This window comes from Microcaecilia unicolor, chromosome 5 (assembly GCF_901765095.1).
Source record: "Microcaecilia unicolor chromosome 5, aMicUni1.1, whole genome shotgun sequence".
Lineage (NCBI taxonomy): Eukaryota > Metazoa > Chordata > Amphibia > Gymnophiona > Siphonopidae > Microcaecilia > Microcaecilia unicolor.
Window position 1 is genome coordinate 93,550,552 of NC_044035.1, and position 24,396 is coordinate 93,574,947.

The 24,396-nt window shown below is 43.3% G+C and overlaps 1 protein-coding gene across 1 annotated transcript in view; it reads left to right on the top strand.

Moving 5' to 3' along the window:
* The window catches only part of TFAM (transcription factor A, mitochondrial), a 68,927-nt gene that overhangs the window by 24,929 nt on the left and 19,602 nt on the right, over window positions 1–24,396 (top strand). Inside the window, exons 3-5 of the mRNA XM_030203104.1 lie at window positions 14,237–14,307; window positions 19,993–20,142; window positions 23,532–23,627. Of these exons, the coding sequence (XP_030058964.1) occupies window positions 14,237–14,307; window positions 19,993–20,142; window positions 23,532–23,627 (317 nt within the window). The remainder of the gene's footprint in view (window positions 1–14,236; window positions 14,308–19,992; window positions 20,143–23,531; window positions 23,628–24,396) is intronic.

Here is a 24,396-nt window from a genome sequence, read left to right on the forward strand (position 1 = left end):
GCTTCAGCCGTGGCCAGAGGGTCTCCTCTATGCGTTCTCGCCATGGTCTCTTTTAGGTTGTCTGATCTAGAATATAGTAACTCAGGGGTACAATGATTTTGTTAGCCCTGGATTGGCCCCTCAGTCCCTGGTACGCTGATGTTTGGAATCTGTTGGCTGGTTCTCCTCTCAGGTTCGCAGTCCTTCCAGGTTTATTAGTGCAGGAACCGGTTCTTCATCCGGACTCTGGTCGATTTTGTCTTACAGCTTGGCTCTTGAGCGGGCGAGGTTAGTTAAGAGACGTTTCTCAGTGGGAGTCATTTCTGCTATGCTGCAGTGTAGGGGTTGTTCCACTTCTTTTTCTTGTAGTTCATCGTTCTCGGAGTTTGGCTCGGATCGGGTGTTCCTGCGTCCGGCCCCCTCTTTTCCACCTACGGTGTTGTCTCGTTTTCATGTTTCTCAGCGGGTGGTACTGCCTGTGCTAAGTTCTTCTGGAACGGAGGAGCAGCATCGCCTGAAATGTTTAGATGTCAAGAGGGTTCTGAAGCATTACATCAAGTCTACCGATGGTTTGTGTTGTTCCGATCGGTGGTTTATTTTGCTGGGCGGTTCGCGCTAGGTCCTTATAGCTTCTAAGTCCACTATTTCCCGATGGCTTAAGGAAATGGTTGCTTCAGCTTACCTTCTTTCTGGAAAATCCGTTCCGGTGGGCGTTGAGGCGCATTCTACCAGAGGACAAGCGACTTCGTGGGCAGAGCGGTGTCTCGTGCTTCCTGAGGACATTTGTAGGGCGGCAACTTGGTTTTCTGTGCATTTCTTTTTGAAGCATTATCGTTTGGATGTATTCAGATGTCAGCAAGCTGGTTTCGGGGCGCAGGATTTGATGGCGGGGCTGCTAGGGTCCCTCCCATGATCATACTGCTTTGTTACTTCCCATCAGTCACATTCTGGGCCGGTCCAGAGGGACGCTAAGGAAGGAGAAATTAGGCCTTAACTGCTAATTTGCTTTCCTTTAGTTCCTTCGGACCGGCCCAGATCCCTCCCCTCAGATATTCAGAATTATTTGGTGATAGTTGCAAGGTTTTGGCAAAAGTATTGACGTTATGTTTGGATACATAAAAGCTTTTGAAAGTAAACTTAAAATTTTCAAGCGAGATGTAGAAACTAAAACTTATAAGTATTTTCCTCGAGTAACAAAGTATTTTGAGAAGGCCAGTGCAGCTATACAAAATGAAATGGAACCCTTGCATATAAAGTACCAGCATGTTTTAGACTCGTTACTTGACCAGTTCAGTGATAGATTTAATCAATTTAGAAACCTAGAACAGACCATGAAAATAATTAAGTATCCTGATGTAGTAGTCTACAGTAGTTTGGAATTAAATGGTTTCCAATGGATGCAACTTGATGATTTGGAGATGCAAATTGTAGAATTTCAAGACAGCATCTGGGCTCAGGTGTTTGTCGACTTAAGGTCAAAGCTTGAGAATCTGGAAAGGTGCCGCTTGGAGAATCAAGAGGAGTGCCACTACGAACAGGAAATTTGGAGTGCCTGGAACCGATTACCAGACACTTTTAGCACCCTGAAAAATATAGCAATGGCTTTACTCACAATTTTTCCCTCTACGTACTTTTGTGAAACCTTATTCTCAGCGTTAAATAATATCAAAACCAACAAAAGAAACAGATTGACAGATGAAGTTAGTAGCGTTTGCTTGGGCTTGAAGTGTACAAAATACCAACCTTCAATTGAAGATTTAGCCAATGAAATTCAGCAACAAAAAAGTCACCAATAAGGCAGATTAGTTAAAGAATTCCCCCTCCCCCTCACTTATCTTAGTTCACGGCACCCCACACAAGTTAAATAATATCAAGACCAACAAAAGAAACCGACTGACAGATGAACAAAGAAGTCACTAAGCAGGTAAGTTAAATAATTAGTTTTTGGTTTATTAAATACAGTTATATATTACAATTATACATTTTTGTTATTTAAACTATAAATATCGCGAAATTATGTTTTTTTTTTTCTCGAAGTGACACAACACCCGAGTTATGCTCAGTTTTTTGGCGAATTTTGACACACCAAGCTCAAAAGGTTGCCAATCACTGCTCTAGAGTCACAGTTTTTTTTTCTCAGTCTCCACCTGCTGGAAGGCATTCACAACCCATCAGTCACATTCTGGGCTGGTCCGGAGGGACTAAAGGAAAGCAAATTAGCAGGTATGGCCTAATTTCGCCATAGAGTAGCATTATAAACACAGAACTCCAATCTCCCCCTCCCATATCCCTCCCCCCACTCATGACAACAGTGGTATATACATAGCGTGTCTCAAAACCACTGATTGTAAGCAGAGATATTATCTCTTGTGAAGAGGGACCCAGATCCCGTCTTCTATTGTTCATAAAGTTGCCAAAAGTCCATGTCACAAAGCTGTAAGCTTAGAAAGCTAAAAAAATAGTGTCCATCTTCTGCAAGTCTCGAGGTAAAGGAGGTAGGGCAACCTGCTTCCACGTCTGTGCAGTGACCAGTTTACCAGCCGTGAAGAACAATATGGCCAGCTTGTGATGAGGAACTGTGACGGTTGCTGGTTTATGATGTAACAAACAGTGAATTTGTTGCTTTGGATAGGTGCTTCCTAATATTTCCTGCTTAGTATCCAATATCTCTACCACTGGGCACGCCCACCAAACATGTAGGAAAGTCCCCCACTTCCCACAATTTCTCGCAACACAAGTCAAGGGCCCCTGGAAACATTTTCCCAATTTTTGCTGGTGTATAGTACCAATGGTAGAAAATCTTAAACCCATTTTTAATCAGATTGCCAGCAATAGATACTTTAAACAGATAGTGAAATTACCTTTCCCATTGTTCCCCAGTAAAGGTTGTATCTAAATCTTGTTCCCATTTACTAGTATAATAGTGCAGCAGGGTCGTATGTAGCAGAAGGGCTGCATATAAGCGAGTAATAGTTCCTTTAGCTCCCCCTCCATGGAGAGCTTGTTCTAATAAGGTTTCCTGTAGACTAAGTTCTGCTCGTGCTTTAAGTTGAATATAATCCCTAATTTGGCCATATTGAAAGCCATCTCTTGGAAGTGGACTTTACTCCTCCCTCAAGTCCACAAAGGGAACATATTCCCCTTCCTCTCATATCTGCCCCAGGGAATGTAAGCCAGTTCAGCCCCATCTCTTAAAACCAAGACATGAAGCCCGGGGTCGAAGAAGGGCGCATATTGGATGGCTGTAGCCAAATGATATGACCTGTCTAGGAAAAATTTCCTGCACACTGCAATTCTTTTTTTGATGTCCAAGAAGACCCTTAGTGACTTCAAGAGGTGCGTCCAGTGTAATATGGTGATTGCCATGATGGACCCGCACAATTGGTGTATTGGGTGTCTTGGGTCTGATCAGGATCCTAATTCTTGTTCTCTCTGTTTGAAAATGCAGTTAACACAAAGGGGTGTGGCAGGCTGAACAGGAGATATTTTTTGACTCCTCGAAGGCTGGTACATTGACATCAGCACTGGAAGCATCGACCTTGATAGCTGCTAAGACTTTATCCGTCACAATCTCAGGGAAGGTGAGCCCTTGGACCACTGCCGGATATCAGCTAGCAGCAGGCGAACCACCCAGTCAGAACAGAGCACGAGGTCATAAACCAGACAGGGCTTGAACTGGACTGGGGCTGTAGACAGGCAGGGCTGGAACTTCAATTGAAGACAAGTGGGACTGGAGCTGAAGAGAAGCAGAGCTGGAGCTGAAGGCAGAAAAAGCAGGTCAAACCCAACAGGAGATGCACAACTTGGTAGGAAATCCTTGTTGAGAAGGCAAGACATGAGAGTCCCATGGTTCCTTATAAAGGCCCTCACTAATGATGTCACAACATCTGATGCCCAGGAATGAGGCTTGGAACACACTGAAGAACACAGCAAAGGCACCAGAGAGAGGTTAGAATGCTGGAACATCAGAGTGAGGCTTGGATAATCTCTGGAATGAAGCTTGGAAAACAGGAAGCAGAGACATCGGTACAGGAGGAATGTACTGCCAAGGAGGCAGTCTGGAGAAGCTGCAGAGGTGAGTGGGGACGCAGGAGCACGCCCACAGCCATGACACTATCAGTGGGAGTGCACTGGCATCGAGAAGGTTTCCACCTCTCTTGATATCAGTAGGTCCTGGACTCGACACTGAGGGCACATATAGATTTGATGTCCTTGTCAGCACCGAAAGACTGCAATACTGTGCATCAGGGGAAGCCCGAGAAGCATCGGTCCTCATTGCATGGTGCCAGGAGCTCCAGAGCATCGGCAGCACCTGTAACCTGAGAAGCACCAAGAGGTGTACTCCCTTTCTTTGGAGGAAATGCTGGTACACATGTCTCCAGGCAGCTAGGTCCACACATCCAGTTCAGCACCTATGCATTCTCAGGCTGTCTATCTCGGCTCCTCCGCTTTTGCCGATACCTACTCCCCTCCCCCCCTTCAGTTAGGCATATGGACTTTACTTTGTTCCTCTGCCATTAGTTAGACCGGTCTAAAGCTTTGTAATGGTTTGCCTGCTTATCTCAACAACAATGCCCTCCAGTTCTGTTCCAGGCTTAGATCACAGGGCATACTAACGTTGGATGCCTTTCATCTACATTAGGGGAAAGATCTTCTGTATGTGTATCCTCCAATACCTCTTATAGAGAAGACTTTGCTGAAACTCAAGCAAGACCAGGGAACTATGATCTTAATTGCCCCTTACTGGCCAAGGCAGATCTGGTTTCCTCTTCTAGAGTTGTCCTCCGAAGATCTGTGGAGATTGGAGTATTTTTCAACCCTCATCACACAGAACAAGGGATCACTTCTGCATCCCAACCTCCAATCTTTGGCCCTCACACCTTGGAAGTTGAGAGCATAGATTTTGAAACCTTAGATTTGCCAGAGGTGTCTCACACATCTTGCTGGCTTCTAGAAAAGACTCCACTAAGAGGTGTTATTAATTTAAATAGGGGAGGTTCGCTGTCTGGTGTGAAGGCAAGGCCTTAGATCTCTTCATTTGCTCTGTACAAAAACTGCTTGAATACCCTCCTGTACTTCTCCGAGTCTGGTTTGAAAACCAACTCTGTAAGGGTTCATCTAAGTGCAGTTAGTGGTTAGCACTGTCTGGGAAGTAAGCCCATCTCTGTACAGCATCTAGTTGTTCGCTTCTTGAGAGATTTGCTATTGACAAAGCCCCCTATTAAACCTCCAACTGTGTCATGAGATATCAACGTTGTCCTCGCCCAACTGGTGAAAGCTTCTTTTGAGCTGCTTGATTCCTCTCATCTTGAAGTATTTGACCCAGAAAGTTGTATTTTTGGTGGCAGTCACTTCAGCTAGCAGGGTCAGTGAGCTTCAGGCCCTAGTAGCTGATCCACCTTATGCTAAGTTTCACCACAATAGAGTAGTTCTCCACATGCACCCTAAGTTCCTTCCTAAGGTAGTGTCGGAGTTTCATCTTAGTCAATTGTTTTTCCCAAACCACATACCCATCTTGGCAAGTGTCTACTGCATACCTTGGATTGCAAGCGAGCCTTAGCCTTCTATCTGGAGCGGACTAAAGCCCATAGAAAGTCCATCCAGCTTTTTGTTTCTTTTGACTCAAACCGGATGGTGGGTAGCCACGGGAAACCCCAACATTTTTTTTTTTAAATATTTTTATTGGAAGAATTTTTCAATTACAAAGAATAAAGAGCAAAAACTTAAAGCAAATTAACAATGGCTTCCATGTATAACAAACTAAGTACCATGGTTAAATTTCCTATAATCTCATGTTTAATTCTGCAAAAATATTATATATTGTAATGCAAACTCACAATTTCTAATTGACTAGTGGATTGCTTTTCCTTTACTTGTGCCCAGTCTGGGCTACTGTACAGGGACATGTCAAGGCTTTTAATTTCAAAGCTATGTCTAGTTCGGTGGCTCACGAGGTCAGCCTCCATAGAGGAGATACGCAAAGCTGCAGTGTGATCATCTGTCCATACATTCACATCTCATTATTGCCTTGGTCAGGATATTTGATGTGACAGCCAATTTGGGTAGGCAGTCCTGAAGAATTTGTTTGGTGTCTGGAATCCAACTCCATCCCCTAGGCCAAGTTTTCTTTGGTTCCAGGCTGCACCTTCACTACTAGTAATATCAGTAGTTTCAGGTTAATTGACTTTCAGGCCTTGACATTTCAAGTCCCTGTTGTCCTAGCATTGTTGTTTTTTGGTGAACCTGGTAGCTAGGGATTCCCAGCTGTGCGAATACAACTGGCCTGCTTGTTCTCTGAGAAAGTAAGTTACTGTGCCAAGTATTCTCACATACCTTCCTACCTCGCCTTGGAGCTGTGCTCTTTAGGTATCTTTTTTTTTTTTTTTTTTTTTAATTTATAAATTTTTATTGAATAGAAGTGTACCACAACTATATTTTTCCATGTCTTTACAATACAATTCAACTTGTAACATAACATACCACTCGATAATTCTAGACAATTTCCCCCCTCTTTACGCCCTCTCCCTGCCTCTTTCCCTTCCCCCCTCCCTTCCCCCTTCCCCTCAGGATGCTAGTTTGTTCCCTTCTTCATATCCCTTATTTAAAACATCATTCAATCTAGTCCATTCTTGCGCCTCAGGATTATATCTACCCTTGTGCTTATCTGTTAATTTTTCAAGCTCTATTATGGCTCTAAGTTTCACCCTCCAATTATGTGCCTTGGGCCCTGTATTTCGTTTCTAATGCAGTGCTATTGTAGTCTTTGCTGCAGCCAGGCCTATGCACTTGACTCTCTGTTGCCACTTTTGCTCTCTCTGGTTCCCCCATCCCAACAAGCACCATTTAGATTCACATGGAAAAGGGACTTCCAATACTGCCGATAGCTCCTCTGCTATCTCCCTCCAATATATTTGCAGCAACTTGCAATCCCACCATATATGATAAAACGTTCCCGTTTCTTGTCCACATCTCCAACAAGCTCCGGAGGCCCTTGGGTACATTTTTTTCACTTTATCTGGTGTGTAGTACCATCTGCTCAATACTTTATATGCATTCTCCTTTATTAATACACATATTGAGGCTTTTTTAACCTCTATACATACCCTCCTCCATTCAGCCCCACTCATGCATTGAGCCATATCTTTTTCCCATGCCTCCATATATGGAAGTTTCTGAAATTCCCTTGCCCCTCTCATCAATATCCCCCCACACATTTTCAAATTTCTCATATTCTCCTGGTTGGGTCTTTGTCCACTTCTCCGTTATAATAAAATGTTTGACTTGCAAGTAAGCATATATATCAGACCCCTGTAACCCGTACGTTTCTTGCAATTCCCCAAATGTCTTGATTCGCCCTTTCTCTAGAAAATCTCTGAACCGAATCAGTCCCTTCTGAAACCATGTTAGAAAAACTCCTGTTTCCTTTCCTGCCGGAAACCCTGGTTCTAGTGTTATCCAAGCATAGGAGGATCTATTCTGTGTGCCCCTCAATTTAGTTTTTAGGGCACCCCACAGTGTCAGTAAGTATGATACAAATGGATTCAGCGTCAATTTCCCATATGTCTGTTCTGAAAGGGAAGTCCATAACAAGCCATCCAAATGCCCCTCCCTAACAAATGTCTGCTCCAGTCTGGTTACCGGGGATAGGTCTACTTTGCACCACTGCTATTTGTGTTATTTGTGCCGCCCAATAGCACCATTGTATATTCGGCATATCTCTCCCTCCTTCCTCCACCTTTCCCCACATTATCCGCCATGCTAATCTTGCTGGTCTCCCCTCCCATACAAGTCTCCCTAACTCCGACTGTAGTTTTATCAATTCCTTTTTTGGGGCTGGTATAGGTAGTGTCTGGAACAAGAAAAGGAGACGTGGCAAAATGTTCATTTTTACTGCCGCTATACGCCCCCACCATGATATCTATCCTGCCCTCCATCTATTCAAATCCCTTCTCACTGCTCTAAAAAGAGGGGCATAGTTCCAGGCGTACAAATTCTTTAACTCCTTAGGGATCTTTATTCCCAAATATCGAAAACCGGTTTTGGTCATTTTGAAAGTAAAGGCCTGTTTGAGCTGCAACTGCTCCATCTCTGTGATTGTAATCCCCATAATCTCGGATTTGTCATAATTTACTGCAAACCCCGCTTGCCTCCCATACAATTTAAGTTCCCGAATTATAATAGGCAGCATTAATACCGGGTTGGCCACATAAAACAGAATATCGTCTGCGAAGAGTGCGATTTTATGTTCTTGCCCCCCTAACCTAATTCCCCTTATATCTCGCAGAGACTGGATTCTCTGTGCCAATGGCTTGATGGACAGTGCAAACAGTAAAGGGGAGAGTGGGCACCCTTGGCGTGTTCCTCTTTGAATTGGGAAGTATTCGGAATAGCCCCCATTAACCTTTATCCTATCCACAGGGGAAGAATATAGACCCTTCACCCACTCTATGAATGGCGCTCCCAAGCCCATCACCCCCATTACTTCCCATAGATACTCCCACTCCAGATATACATGGTTATCCAAGATGGCCGCAACTAGCTAAGTAGCTGCGAGTCTCGATCTCTTTACTAAAAAAAAAAATGCCTAAACGGAGAGGGAGACTAGCAGTCAGAGCTTCCCCGCTAACTCCCTCCTTACCTGGTCCTTTAGATCGCTATCTGAGGCCGCAGGGAGTTCTTCATGAAGGCGGAATGCCGCCAGTGGGAGACGCCGGCAAACTGGAGATTTCGGCGTTCCCTGGCCTCGACGTCACCTTGAGCCCCGCCAAGCGCACCCCTCCTCCCCAACCGCTAGGCGCCAGTTCCTACCTCGAGGATTCGACAGGGTCCACCCCGGAAGAGGGTAGGGGCCCAGAAGATCGTCGAATGGAAGCTGTTACTACACCTGGGGCCGGACTGGAGGGCAGTTCGCCCATGGAAACGCCGCGGATTGAGGAGAGAAGACCTGAGGAACAGAGTGCGACCCCTGAGCAGACTGTAAGGTTTGAAATTCCCATAGAATTCCTGGTCAAACCAAAAGAGGTTACATTAGAAGCTTTGTGGGATTTAGTTTCTAACCTTGGACAGATATTCTTAAAACAAACTAATGAGGTATTGCCTAAATTAAAAAAGACTTACAAAAGAAAGAAGAGCAGATTAAGGACTTGAATGATAAAGTTGTTAAAATGGACCAAAGAATTATGAAATTTGAAACAGTACAACCTACTATGATTAAAGACTTGACGAACCTAAGGGTTAAAATGGAAATTTTTGATAATTACACTAAAAATTATAACCTTAGATTTGTCAATTTTCCTAAACTTCAAAATGTTGCTCCCTTGGAAATGTTGAAGCGCTATATGCGCGAAATACTATTAATTCCCGAACAAAATATACCACCAATGACTATGGCTTATTATATTCCTGGGAAAGACCTGAATCAACCTGAAGCTCCGATAGATGTTTCTCTTTTGTTGGAGACCTCGGACACTGACTTAGCGACTGCAGCCACATTAGTGGCGACAGTTGCACTATTACCAGATAAGAGTTGGATCTTTCGTCTGTTTTTCCGTAATAAGGACAAACCTTTTTTAGGTTTTAAAGTATTATTATTTCTGGATGTCTCTAAGGAGACAAGACGACGGAGGAAACAATTTCTGCTCCTTAGACCTGAAATTCTGCACTTAGGGGGCACCTTTTTTTTAAGGTACCCCTGCAAGTGCATAATAAAGTTTAGGGATAAAAAATATGTATTTACAGAACCTGCCCATGTGTCGGCGCTTATAGCCTCAGTGAAAGTGGAAAAGCGCTAATTATAAGAATTAACTCCGCTTAGTAGAATTTGCATATCTTGTGATATTTTTCTTTTCCTTTGTAATGTTTTTCTCCCACAGATTTCCGAAATCTTGGATCCGAATTTATGGACTTGAGTATTGTTTTCTTTTGAAAATGTGAGGAATTCTTTTCTTCACCTTTTCTTTTTTTTCTTGATATTAGGTTTGAATATGTTATTGATAAAAGGATACTTTCCTACACAAGATGTTTTCTTGTAATAAATTTAACAATATGAATAAATAAAAAAACAAAAAAAAAGATACTCCCACTCCACCCTGTCAAATGCCTTTTCTGCAACTACCGTAAGCAGCAACAGTGAATCCCTCCTTCTCTGTGCTCCCCATACAATGTTCAATGTGCGTCGAATGTTATCTGCTACCTTTCTATTGATTATAAACCATGATTGATCTGTATATATGAGTTGTGGCATTACTCGCGCCAGACGGTCTGCCATCACCTTCGCCAGGATCTTAACATCTATGTTCAGCAATGATATTGGCCTGTATGAACCACATACAGCTGGATCTCTCCCTGGTTTTAATAATACTGAGATCCCTGCTGCATGCATGCTGTGTGGCAGGCCATTCCCCCCAAAGCCTGTGTTACCCACCCTCACTAGCAATGGGGCCAATTCCCTACCAAAGACTTTATAGAATTTTCCCATATATCCTTCCAGACCCGGTGCCTTTCCTCCTTTTAACTCTTTGATAACCTGGAGAACCTCATGGAGTGTTATCTCCCCCTCCAACTCTATCCTTTGGGCTCCTGTTATCTTACATAGTTTTTACCTTTAGATTGTAAGCTCTCTTGAGCAGGGACTGTCCTTCCCCATGTTTAAACTTGTACAGCGCTGCGTAACCCTGGCAGCGCTATAGAAATGCTAAGTAGTAGTAGTATTTAAGCCTAATTCCTGCAGGTAGTCCTGTATTTCCTCTCTGGATGCCCCCTCCCCTTTTGAATATAGTTTAGTATAATACTTCACAAATTGCCCCCCGAATTTCTCTGTCCTGGTGGACCATTTCATCTCCCTGGGTCTTTATTTTTGTAATCATATTCTTAATTTATCTTTGTCTCAAGTTCCTCGCTAGCGTAGTCCCTACTTTGTTACTGAATTCGAAAATCTTTTGTTGCATCGTAGACCTATTGTACTCCAACTTCCTCAACTGAATTTTTTGGAGCTCTCCTCTACATTTTACTAATTCCCTGAATGTATGTGTGGCCCCTTCCACTTGATGTTGCGCCTCTAATTTAGTCAGTCTTTGTCTTATTAGCATTTCATACTCTTCCCGTTTCCTCTTCCTCTGGGCTCCTTTTGCTATTAAATGTCCCCTGATCACTGCTTTTAGTGCATCCCACAGGGTTCCCTCTGAAATTTCCCCATTGTCATTAAATTTCAAATATTCTTTTATTTTATTGTGCATTTCTTGGCAGTCTTTCTCTTCTTCTATCAACGACTCGTTAAGTCTCCAAACTGTCTCTCACCCCTTACTCCCTATCTCTCCCACTGCTATCCAAACCGGTGCGTGGTCGGAAACATGTATGCTTTCAATGTCTGAGTTTTTCACTTCTCCCCACAGTGAGCGACTTGCCCCATATTGCATCTATCCTCGTGTATATCTTTTGTGCATGTGAGTAAAATGAAAATGCTTTTTGGCCTGGATGCTGCAGTCTCCAAATGTCCACCAAGTCTAACTCTTTCATTAATTTAAGAAATTTCCCCCTGTGGAATCTAATTCTCCCGTCCTTCCCCGTTGAGTGATCCACTTTTGAGGCTGTCAAGTTGAAGTCTTCCCCCATAAAGATCTGGCACTTCACAAATGGGCCAAGGCCCTGGCCCACTTTTTCAAAAAAAGCTCCTTGTCCTCCATTTGGAGCATAAACATTAATGAATGTGATTGACTGGTTCTCAATCTTTCCTTTAACTGCTAGGCATCTACCCTCCTCCCCCTTGTATACTTCTTCTTGTATAAATCGCAAATGGTTTTTTATATAGATCACCAGCCCCCTGTCCTCCCCCTCTAGGGGTCCGCCAGCATGTAGCTCTTTCCCAGTTCCCTATATCCTATCAAGTGTTCCTCCCTCCTTCGAATGTGGGTCTCTTGCAACATTATCACATCCCATTTCAAGCGCATTAGCTCTTTACAAACAATGCTTCGCTTCCCGGGGTTATTCAATCCATTTACGTTCCATGTCCTTACCCTTAATCCCCCCTTCCCCTTGACCCCTGATGGGTCCTTGCAACTGACTTTGGACTCTCCTGGCCAGTTCTACCCCTGAGGTAGTGAGCCTGCGCCAGAGACCCGCCCTTTCAGTAGTCCCTCTCCATTACCTCCCCCCCACCTCCCATGTCTTCAACCGTTTTTCTCCCTTCCAGATCTCATCACTCTTTACCAACATTCTGTCCGCTGTGAATTGAATTGTCAAATTGTCCCAAGGGGCTCGCCCTTTCAAAGATTGTCAATGCCCTTCGATTTTCGTTCATGACGTGCTGTCTTCGGTGACCCGTTCCTCCTCTCTCCTCCGACCTTCTGCCAACCTTGCTTGTCTGTTGTCTGGGTATTCTGCTGTTGCCATTGCTCTCCTTCTTGTGCTCCCGGTATATCTGTGCAGCCCAAATCATTCAGGATTTTCCATGCTCCTTCCACTGATTGGATTCTCCGAGACTTGTCCCCCACTGTGACCTGCATTCCGCTCAGAAACAACCACCGATATCTCAGTCCGGCTTTTTGCAGATACATGGTGTTCTCTTTAAAATCGCGTCGCCTTTGCAGTGTCTTTTTGGCTAGGTTTTGCAATATTTTAATTTTAGAGTTTTTCCATGTAATCTCTCCTAGAGCCCGAGCCTTTCACCAGACTGCCTCTTTAGTGCTGAACTCGTGGTAGCATGCCACTATGTTTCTGGGCTGTCCTCCTCTCTGTGGCCCCAGGCTTTGGTGTGCTTTTTCTAATTTATATCATTCTTGTTTCTGTGTTTCTCCGCCATTGTTTCCAGGCCCCAAAATAAAAGCGCTTATTTCCTGTACAACTTTCAGTGCGTCTTTATATTGGTCCTCCTCTGGTACCCCTTTGAAACGTAGATTGCATCTCCGACACCTATTTTCCAGGTGCTCTAGCAAAAGTTGTAATTCTCCTCTGAGTTGTTGCTCCCTCTGTAGAGCCTGCTGTAAGGCTCGCACCTCCTCCGCCATGCTGTCCACCCTCTCCTCGGTCTCGGCAACTTGATTTCCTATCTCTTTCAGTTCATCATGTAATTCTCCTACTGCTGTTTGTATCCCTTTCTTGGTGTTAATCATCTCTTCTTTAAGATCTTTAAACCAGCGAACTATGTCTGCTTTGCTCATCTCCGAACTCATTTCAGAAGGTTCCTCGGGATCTGGGTCCGACTCTGATTCGCCGCCCACCACCTTAGCTCCTCGCGATGCCACTCTCGCGCCTGCACTTTTCCCCGCTCCAAGCGCGTCAGCTGTGTATTTAAACTTTGCTAATTTTTTCCGTGCCGCCATGTTCTTAGACACTCGATGCACTTTTCAGGGAGATTATTCACTGCAGTTTCGGGGAGGTAAATCGCCTTTTTACCCTGGCTATAGCAGAGCTCCGCTCTTAGGCAGCCATCTGGTATCGCTGACGTTTTTTTAGGTATCTTATATGACCGAAATACCTCCTACCTCCCCTTGGAGTTGTGTTCTTTAGGTATTTTATATGACTGAGGGACCCGTGCTCGTATGTTAGGCAGGAAGACACCAGTGCATGCGCAGTGGGATGCTGCTAGAAAGTTCTATAATAATCTTGCTAGTTAGTGTCCGGCCGCTCTTAGCTCTTGTCGAATGATATCGCCCAGCTGTGAGAGTACTTGGCCTGCTGTCCTTGGAGAACACCACTACAGGTGAGTAACTTTGCTTTTAAGCCAGAAAGAATTTTTTTTCTGTACTTGCATGCTGTGGGGTGGTGCCCCATTTAATAGCCTCTAGCCATGTGTTTCAGGGTCCGATTTGCTCAGTGTGTTTTTTTTTTTTTTGTCACATGGGCCTGTGAGAGGCTAGAGACTACCCCCTTTTATGCTTCTTAGACGTAAATTTCTGTGCCTCATTCCTTCTGGCATCTACCTCCTGCCAGTTTCCCTTCAGTTTCTGTTCCCTTCTCCCTCTACTGGCCTCTTTCCCCAAGCATTTGCCCCTTCCCACACCTTGCTACGTACGTCCTTCGCATCCTGAGTTATGTGCATCCGATGCTGCTGCTTCCTCTCTCAGCAAATATTTTCCCCCTTGCTGCTTTCTCTTCTTTCCATCATCTGTTCTCTTTATTTTTGGGCTGGAGGCAGCCATCTTCTTTCTACTTGGCAGCTGAGCTTGCCTTTTCTCCTCCCCATCTGTGCCAGCCCTTTGAGCATATTCAAAACTTCCAGCACTTCTGTATTTTGATCTCTTGTTGATCTTTAATTTTACAGATTTGAAATTTGGGGAATTAACCAGAAAAATTGCCTTAGCCTGGAATGAACTGCCAGTTTCACAGAAACAAGTAAGTGTGAATGTATCTGGCTTTTCATCAGAATTGCATTGTTGCTATTCACATATATAATCATTCTCTATTGACCATGTGTATCATGTCTGCATGCAGTCTCATTTTTAGTTTTTGTAGGTTGTAATTTTACAGGATCAATGAAAAGATATTATAGCTCTTGATCTCTTCAGAAATCTTCAAGTATTTCTTTTTTTAATTTCTTCACAGCGCAGTCAACCTTTTTTTTCTTTAAACAAATTTATTTGAATAATGATTGGTATTTAATTAGTAAGTGAACCAAAAAAATCAGCTGAGGTTTATAGCACTGCAGTAGAAATAGAGCTGAGTAAACTACATAGACCGTGAGGCCACTAAGTATACATTTCTAACTGGAAAGATTCATACATGGAACAATGGACGCTATTTGAAAAAGTGTCTCTCAAGTTTCCTCACAATACAGACATCCAAACACAAGACTTGTCTGGCCTTGAAATCTCACATTCTACTTTTGTTGGTCCTTGAGAAACTATCACAACATACAGTGCCACCAGTTTTGGCTTGGACAGATACAGCATCAGAACTCTGTTAAAATTGAATCTCCAAGACTGGTCTTGAACATGTTGCTACTTAAAAAAAAAAAAAAAAAAGGTGCACAATTGCAACTGCTGAGTCGCCAAGATACATTGCTTACATTGTTGCTGGGTGGCACTGGTAACTCAGCATCTGATCATTTATTTTCCCTCACATGCACACCTTCTGATTTTCTCAGTTCATCTATTTTCCACTTTGCAGACCCCCTCTGTCAAGAAGAAAATTGATATGGGGTTCAAATGTGCCAGTAGTAGCAGATCATGTATCGCGGTTTGTGGACTGAGCTAATTCAGATTTATAAGCCCCATATTCCGTATCAAAGATAGAAGGGGGCAGTGCCATTGTGTGGGCTAGGAGCCCACATTAGATTAGCGCTGAGCCTGTGCTTCTTCACAACCTGTTGCTGCCACTGCAAACAGAACTGGTTCCTGCAGTAGGAGGGCCACAGAATTGGGAAGAGAGAAATTTCTGTGTGAATCCTGACTGACTGCTTTTTGCATGGTTTTGTATTACTTTATAATGACCCGCTAGTGGTGGGAAGCTGTGCTGCTATGGATAATATAGGATAATTCTTGAGGTGCAAAAGGATTGTAATCAGCGTGTGGTAGCTTGGACTTGGCAGCAGATGGCTGCCCCTCGCACGCGCGGCCCACAGTCTGCTGCCCCTCACACGTGCGGCCCACAGTCGGCTGCCCCTCACACGTGCGGCCCACAGTCGGCTGCCCCTCGCACGTGCGGCCCACAGTCAGTTTAAACCTGAAGAAAAAGTCTTTATTATGCTTTTATTCATGCAGTTGGGCTCAACATAACATAAACTTGTCTTCTATCTTGAGCAGGCAAGTCAGTTTAACATAAGTAATCCACAAAGGCCTAGTCTGTAACAGGCCTGACTGACACAAAAATGGGTTCTGGCAGTCTCAACCTTGTCTATAAAGACCTGTCCTACCTTGCAGGCAGTAGTAATCAAAGTCCTCCTCAGCATTCCATCAGTTATATCTGGCCAGGTTTGAAGGCTTCCCTCAGCTATCACTGGCGGAGAATGGAGGCTATTCTTAGCCACTGTTGGCAGGGCATGGGAATCTTTTCTCAACTCCTTTCAGGGCCTCTCTGACTCTTCCATACTCATAAGGTTTATTCTTCCTTATCTGGGCCATACCCTCTTGCCTAGGCTTCCAATGTATGTGTGTGTTAAGGATGGTCTGGGGAGGATGTACCTTAAGCTGAATTAGGGTTTGCCTAGGAGCATCCTCACACAGTGCCTTAGTAATCAAAATCTTGTGTGGGTATTTTGTGGGCCTGAGCTCTTGTTCTTTTAAGTTTTCAGCAGTTCCTCTGCCTGCAGCTCATAGGCACTATTTTACATTTCTTTCCCCTCCACCTCCTTGGTACCTTCCTTCTACTGTGGCATTGTTCTGTCTGACAGCAGGACAGTGGAGCTTGTGGAGTGAGAGAGACATTAAGCAAGATGGTGGCATTCTAACTTTTTAGAACTTACAATGTTTTCTTCATTGTGATGGCAAAAAGGAAAGGGAAACAACACTTGGTGGGTTAGTCTCTTCCTTGCCTGTTAAGTGTCCAATTGATTCCTTTGTTTCATGTACTTGGAACTAGCCCAAACTCCTGGAGCTCAGTTCCTGGGAAGTATGCCGGATGGAAGAAAGTCAGTGCCTTCCCAGGCTGCAGAGGTCACACAAGTATCCGCTTCTCCTCCGGAGTTCACGGCGGAGCTCCCGGTAGCGTCGGCGGCTCCCTCAGCGAAGGGCACGCCGGCAGTAGTGGCTGCGGCAGCTTCTGCGGGGGGGTCCATTGTTGGGAATGGCCGCCATTTTGAATAATTCCCGCTCGGCGGAGCCTGCTGATTTGGGGCCGGTGTCTCCCTTTCTGAGTCAGCCTGTAGGAAATGAAGGGGGGGGGGGGGGGGTTGGTTTTCCCCCCGGAGTTTATTTGGACTCTTTTTGGCCATGGTTGACAAGCTCTACTCTTTCTTTAGTCAGAGAGTTTGGACATTCCTTTCTCTGTTCTTGCAATGTCGTTTGCTGTCTCAGGATTAAGTACATAAGTATTGCCATACTGGGGCAGACCGAAGGTCCAACAAGCCCAGTATCCTGTTTCTAACAGTTGCCAATCCAGGTGACATGTACCTGGCAAGATCCCAAAAAAGTACAATACATGTTATGCTGCTTATCCTAGAAATAAGTAGTGGATTTTCCGCACGTCCATTTTAATAATGGTCTATGGATTTTTCCTTTAAGAAGCCATCTAAACCCTTTTTAAACACCGCTAAGCTAATGGCTTTTAGTACTTTCTCTCGCAACGAATGCCAGAGTTTAATTACACGGCTTTGTTGCGTGCCCCCTAGTCCTAATATTTTTGGAAAGAGTAAACAAACGATTCACGTCTTCCACTCAGTCCTAGTATTTTTGGAAAGAGTAAACAAACGATTCACGTCTTCCACTCAGTCCTAGTAATGGTGGTCAAAAATAACAAATAGGCATAACATCTGCTTCCAATAATAAATATAAACCTCAAAAGCAGACTAAGAAAAATCACTTTAAAATAGCAGAGTTTAATAAAACAAAACCCAGAGGTAAATTAAACAAACCTGACGTGGCCATGTTTCGCCCTCAGGCTGCGTCAGGGGTAAAACTAAGGGTTATTCTTGATCATACCTCATAAAAAGTGTAACAACCTCAGTGTTCGTTTTGTTGTTCAGCATTCAACTAAACGCAATGTTCTGATGTTGGGCAGAGTTTTTATCATTCTCTTTTCCCTCCCTTTTGTGGGGCACTGCCTTGCTACATCCCATTCGTCTGGACTGGTATGGTATGGACGACAAGGAAAGAGAAATTATGCCTTACCTGATATTTTGTTTCCTTTAGTCTGACCAGACCAGTCCAGACACCCGCTCTGACTCATTCTTGGAACTTGGTTACACCATACAGTGTTTCATTTCTGTTGGTCTCTTTTTTACCATTTGTTCATTTTATTTGCAGGTAATGTTTTCCTGTACTCGGTCTCGCACACCTCCTACGTCAGTAATACCTGTATGTCAGTAGAGTATGAACCTCCTTTCTTGATAGACTTAGTGGCTGAATAAGGCATATAATCTCGCATTTTCAGTGGTGACCGGGAATATGGCCAGGAGTTCCACTGCTTGGCTAGATGAAATACTGAACATTCTAGGCTGCACAACACTCTTAAGGGTGATTCATAAGAACTACTTAAAAAGAAAATCTCCATCTGCTGGTTGATTTAAAACTGTCTGATCTTCAAGGCCCTTTAAAGGAAATGGTCCCGAGTACCTGAAGAATAGGATGATCCTTTACACACCTCCAAGGACACTAAGGTCCTCCCAAGGAGTATCCCTAACCACACCCTCTCGAAAAGATATTACAAGCTGTGATACTCGCAAGCGAGCCTTCTCTAGAGTAGCCCCCACACTCTGGAATGCACTCCCTGAAAGGCTCCGCTTAACATAAGACTATCTGTACTTCAGGAAGCAGGTGAAAGCTTGGCTCTTCAACCAGGCCTTTTGATGGAAGACATAACTAACTTGTTAGTCTCACTCACATACACAGGGAGTGACATGGGCTGCTGCACGTACTGCAGCAGGACATGTTTATCCACTCCTACCCTAGCTGAGATATTTAACCATCTCTCTGACCTCATGTGCACCTTTCTTTAAATTAGTCACCTTATTTTCTAACTCCTCTTACTCTCTCTTACCTGTCTGTATGTTATATTGTATTAACTATATGGCAAGAGTCTTGCTAATGAGAAACCTCTAATCATACATTACAGCAAGTATACTAGATCTTACTTCTCTCTTTGAAAGGAGGAAAAGACTTCAGATGCTTGGCTTGTTGTAAATTTTCAGCTATAACTGCCGTGTGAACTTCCTCATCAGTCATAAAAACCTCCGTTCAGTGAATTTTGTTTAATTATTTTTTCTTAATTTTTATTTTCTTTCTATCATAGTGTTTCTAGTATCTTCCCTATCAGGAACCCTAAAATTCAAGGATACTTATGTTAGTTTTGATATGATTCATATCGGTTTGCTCAACAGAGTGCCTCCGTTTCACAGCTTTTTTCCTCAGGAGTCAAACTGCCAGCCGTTCATGTTTTGTATCCTGCACAAAATAAAATAAATGAGTAAAATCTAGAGCTACATGTAGTTTTTCCTTCGGATCTTTAGGCAACATTTATTTCTACCTGATATTGTTCCTTCGGTTCTGTCTCAACTTGTTAGACAAAAGCAAAATGATGTAAAGCTATATGTTAATCATCTCTCTGACCTCATGTGCACCTTTTTCACCTTATTTTCTAACTCCTGTTACTCACTTACCTATCTATATGTTAACCATTTCTCTGACCTCATGTGCAACTTTCTTACTTTCTAACTCCTTTTACCTATCTATATGTTCCATCTTTGTTTATACCCTAGTGTCAATTAAAATGGATGCTTTATTTTTTCTTTTTGTTCTGTTTTATGGTTAAATTACATGTTACAAACATTATGAAAAAAATTTTTTAATAAAAAGATTTAAAAAAATGTTCTATTACGTATTGTGTTGGCATTGTAAGTGGTATACTATGCCATACTTTGTGTTGATATTTGAATATTTTTACTGCTGTAATTGTCTATTGCTCATGTTTGATTTATTCTTATTGTATACCGCCTTGAATGAATTCCTTCAAAAAGGCGGTAAATAAATCCTAATAAATAAATAGAGGTCTGGTAGGACTAAAGGAAAGAAAATTATCAGGTAAGGCATAATCTTGGCTTATGCTGATCCTCATTTGTGGAACACTATCCCACTAGTGATTAGAGATAAATCAAAATACCTTCAAAAATTGAAGACTGTGATTTCTATTGAAATTTGTATGTAGTTATTGACTTATTTTGTATTGCATGTTTTATTATTTGTATTTTGATCTGTTGTGATGTAATTTTGTTTACTAAAGGCAGAATATGAAATAAACCAATAAGCCTAATTTTTTAGTGATTTTCACATGTACCTTTTTGAAGATTTTGAAGACATCTTTACTATTCTGTTTTAGGTTGTATAATATATTAATTCTGCTATACTTTATTGTACTCTGTTCATCTAGCCTTATGAAATGGCTGCAGTTGCAGACTGGCAAATCTACAAGGAGGAGATGGCCAGATATAAAGCACAGCTAACGCCAACACAAACAGCTGCTCTTCGAGAAGAAAGGAGGCAAAAATTGGCAACAAGGAAAGCAATAAAAAAAAAGAGGGTAAAAATATAACTGATGTGTTATGCTGACATTGATTTTTCAGAGACAAGAGGCAGTTAATTTCACTTTCTTTGAGTGATTTAATACTTGTTTTTATTGGCTTAAAACAGAGGGCCGTTTTTGAAATTCCTTATGGGACTTAGTCTCCATGGGACAACAAGCATATTTTCAGAGAAAAATTTCACAGTATGTACCTTTATATATTTGGCTGGCACTACAGTGTTGGAGTAAAATTACCCTCATGGGAGTTGCCACTTGGTGCATGTTGAAATTTCAAAATAAATTCTCCATGCATAGTTTAATTCTCCGAGGTCAAGCAGGCTGTAGTATTCTAACAGCTGGGTCAGCGATCCACGCCGGCACAGGAACTGGCATTTAGAATATCAAAAACGTTTGCTGGAGCCTTCCAGCACGCTGCACATCCGGCTGCGCGTGCACTGAGTGCCTTCCTGCCTGCCGTGTGGCTGCACTCCTCAGTTTTTTTTCCATGTGAGGAGCAGCAGTGGACAGCCTTCAGTGCCTTTTTCGCAGTTTTTCAGCTTTTCTCCTTATTCTTTGTCTGTTTTAAAGTTTCCCTTTATTTCTTAGTTTTACTTTTGGCCCACGACAAATTTTCTTGTAATTTTTAGTCGCGGTCGTCCTTAGGCCTGCTCGGCCACGTTTTTCCCCTTTTTTGTGCTTCATTTTGGCACAATCGCGTTTTTTGATTTGGCTAGGGTAGTCTTCCCTTCCATGTCATCGAAGACTCCCAGTGGCTTCATACGCTGTTCTCGGTGCAACTGGACTATCTCAGGCACTGATACCCATTTGTGGTGTATTCATTGCCTTGGGCCCGACCATAGCCCAGCCCGTTGTGCCCTTTGTCTACATATGAAGAAAAGGACTCAACTGGCTCGAAAAGCCCAGAGAGAAAAACTTTTGGGGGCTCTGTCTGGTCCTTTGACGTCAGCATCGAGGGAGGCTTCAGCGTCAGGAGTGGAGGTAGGCATGGCTTATGAGAGACCCTGAAACACTGGGAGCAGCAAGGCATCGAGTGGGTCTCCACCTACCTCGAGGCCGCCTGCTATGCAGGCCCCCCGGGACCGTCCATCATCGGACCTGATTCCGAGGAGATGTGGGGATTCGATGTTGTCCTCGTCGGCACTGAGGAGCCTTGGTGAGGTGCATCGAGTGAAGGCTAAGAAGCACCAACACTGTTCTCCCATGACGCATGGTGCAGGGAGCTCCAGGATGCTGAGGACCTCAGCACCCAAGAAGTGTTGACGCCGGGAGGACTGCTCCCCCTCCATACTAGAGGTGCCGATTCGTTGGTCTCCCAGCAGCCCGGTTCCCACTCCCGAACCCCAGCTATGTCTGGCCGTCCACCCACGGTGAGGTCTCTGAGCTCAGCGCCGCTTGCGGCTCTGGTGTCAGCTGCCACCCAGGTCGACTCCCCTTCAACGTCAATAGAGGAAACTTCACCGCAGTCCATGCGGGGGTCGGCTCCTTGACATCGCCATCGAGACCATGGGTTTTCGGTGTCGAGGCGGGTCCTGTATCGGAAATAAGAACGCTCATCGGAATCAGAGGAAGATCCCAGGTACTTCTCAGCTGAGTCCTTTGGGATTCCCTTTGAACCTTCCCCTCTACCTGAAAGGGGACTATCTCCTCCTGAGAGCCTCTTCTTTTCATCTTTTGTACGGGAAATGGCACAGGCCATTCCATTCCCTGTTGACATAGAGCATGAGCCCAGGGCTGAGATGCTCGAGGTCCTGGACTACACCTCTCTACCTAAAGAGGCAGTGACAGCTCCTTTGCATAAGCCACTCAGGGATGTCTTTATGCGAAACTGGGCATCCCCTCTGTCTGGCCCCTCGATCCTTAAGAAGACAGATTCTCAGTATCAGATCCACGGTGAACCTGGGTTGATGAGGTCTCAGTTAGCCCACAACTCCATGGTAGTGGAACTTGCCCTCAAAAGAGCCAAGAGTACTAGAGACTATGCTTCGCCCCCAGGCAGAGAAGCTAGGACCTTGGACTCTTTTGGGAGGAAAATGTATTAGGCCTCTTTGCCAGCTGGAGATTGAACCAATGCTGAAGCTTGGAGTTCACTTGAGATAAGTACTCTTTAAGGTTTTAACTGTGCACAGTTTTTTTTTTTTACAGTTCTCTATACATTTGAATTTTTGCCTTGAGTATATCTTGCTATTGAGCACTACCAGGTTTTTGGGGATAGTACTTTTTTCTGCACTGTTTAGGGAGTTGTTTTCTACTGCTCCTTTTGCCTGGATTAAGTAGAAACCAGTAATAGTAGTTGTGATACGTGGGTTTGAGCCTCCCTGTGGCAGTTGAGGTTACATTTTTTAGTGTCTGGCAAGTTAGCTACTCAGTGAACACTATAAGCAAAAGTTTATTACTAGTGTGGAATATATATATTTTTTACTTTTATTTGTTTTGTCTTGAAGGTTGGTTTTGCACATACCATGACAGTAATGAACCTCGCTCATAAGTCAGGGTATGAGGAATATGATCTTAATCTCTGAAATGTATTATAAGATTGAGGCTATACTCTACATACCCTGGAAATCTAATGTGTGGTTGTCTTTTATGATTGAATTCTGGATTCTAAATTACTCTCTCACTTTTATAGTGATTAGATCAGCAGGTGGAGAGCTAGAGAAACCAGGATTCAAATATCACTTCTCCAGCTGATGCTCCTTGTGACATCCACCATTCATTACCTCAAGTACAAACTTTAAATTTGTAGGCCCTCTGGGATAAGAAAGTGCCTATTGTATCTGAATGTAACTCACATCAAGCTGCCACTGAAAGGGCATGAGCCAAAAAAAAAAAAAGTACCATTGCAACATCAGAAACATGATCAATTTATCGATGTTGTCTCTGTAGAATTGCCAGTTTCAGGTGAGAGGACAGAGTTCCTAATAGTGAGGTACTCCACATGTGCGGAACATCAGTCACTGAGGCAATGCTAACCTCGCAGCTTCAGTGGGCTAGCCATGCTGATCTTATGTGCAACACCCATATTCCCAAAAGAGGTTTTGTGGGCAACTGGTAAATGGGAAGCGATTGTCCTTATACCTTTAAGCCATTTGTATTAGTCTAAGAACTCATGTCATCATCACATAAATGCACACTGGACACACATCTATCTCATTTTAGTGGCATCACATGTGTGTCTTCCTCTCTTCCCCCCTCCCCCACCCCTCACCCATTTATTGAATAGTTGAGAAATTTACTTCAGCTTTATTGTAATAACAAAGTGGGTCTTGTTTAGCTTCTGCTAGGTTGACAGTGCTTCTTTAAAAATTTTATGTTTTGCTTTAATTTACTGAGTACCATTTATAACAATGGAAATAAAATTATTTGTGTTCTCTTCCTAAATTATGAAGGAATTGACCATGTTAGGAAAGCCCAAAAGACCTCGCTTTGGTTTCAATATCTTTATGTCTGAACACTTTCAAGAAGCTAAAGGAATTTCAGTGCAGGTAAGCCAACACAAAAAAGGCAAATGATAAATACAAGTGAAATGATGCATTAAAACCCTCTAGTGTCCAGTGTTCCGATCAATCTGTTCCCATAGGGCTTATTACAGGAACATTGGACACTACAGGGTTAAATAAATTTTCTGCCATAGAAGGTGGACAACGGGGGGCTTAGAACAGGTTTTCTGAGTTCCCCCTTCCATTTTGTTTTTCCCACATGTTACTGTATATTTGGCAGATAGTTAAACACACAGCCCAGTTTCAAATATCCACTTCTCAACTTCCAAAACAGATCTATTATAGAGCATGTACATAACTTACAGTAAGATGAAATGTAATTTAAGGGTGGCTATATATAGCCTGGGTCCAAATATCTGTGATGAATCTTCTAGGTACTGGATTAAATTTAGGGTAAAAAGATGTGTTTGGGGTTTCAGTGAGACAGTGGTTGCATTGCCAGCGCAGATCCTTCTACATTGAAAGCTTCCTGCAGAGAATGAACTTCCCCTATATACTTTGCTTCTAGTTATGACCATTGGGAAAAAAAGAGTATATCCTGAGTCAGGAAAAGGATATAAGGTACATCTAATGGGGGGAAGGAGAATTAACCATAAATGGAGGGGTTTTGCCCTGCAGGATCAAAAGTTTGACACAGGTTCTCTACGCCTTCTTATATAATCACCCACCACAAGATGGCAGTAGACCACAAATTTACAAAATATACGTTATGTGGAGAGAATACCCTTATTTTGTTTCATTTGTTTAGCTCCTG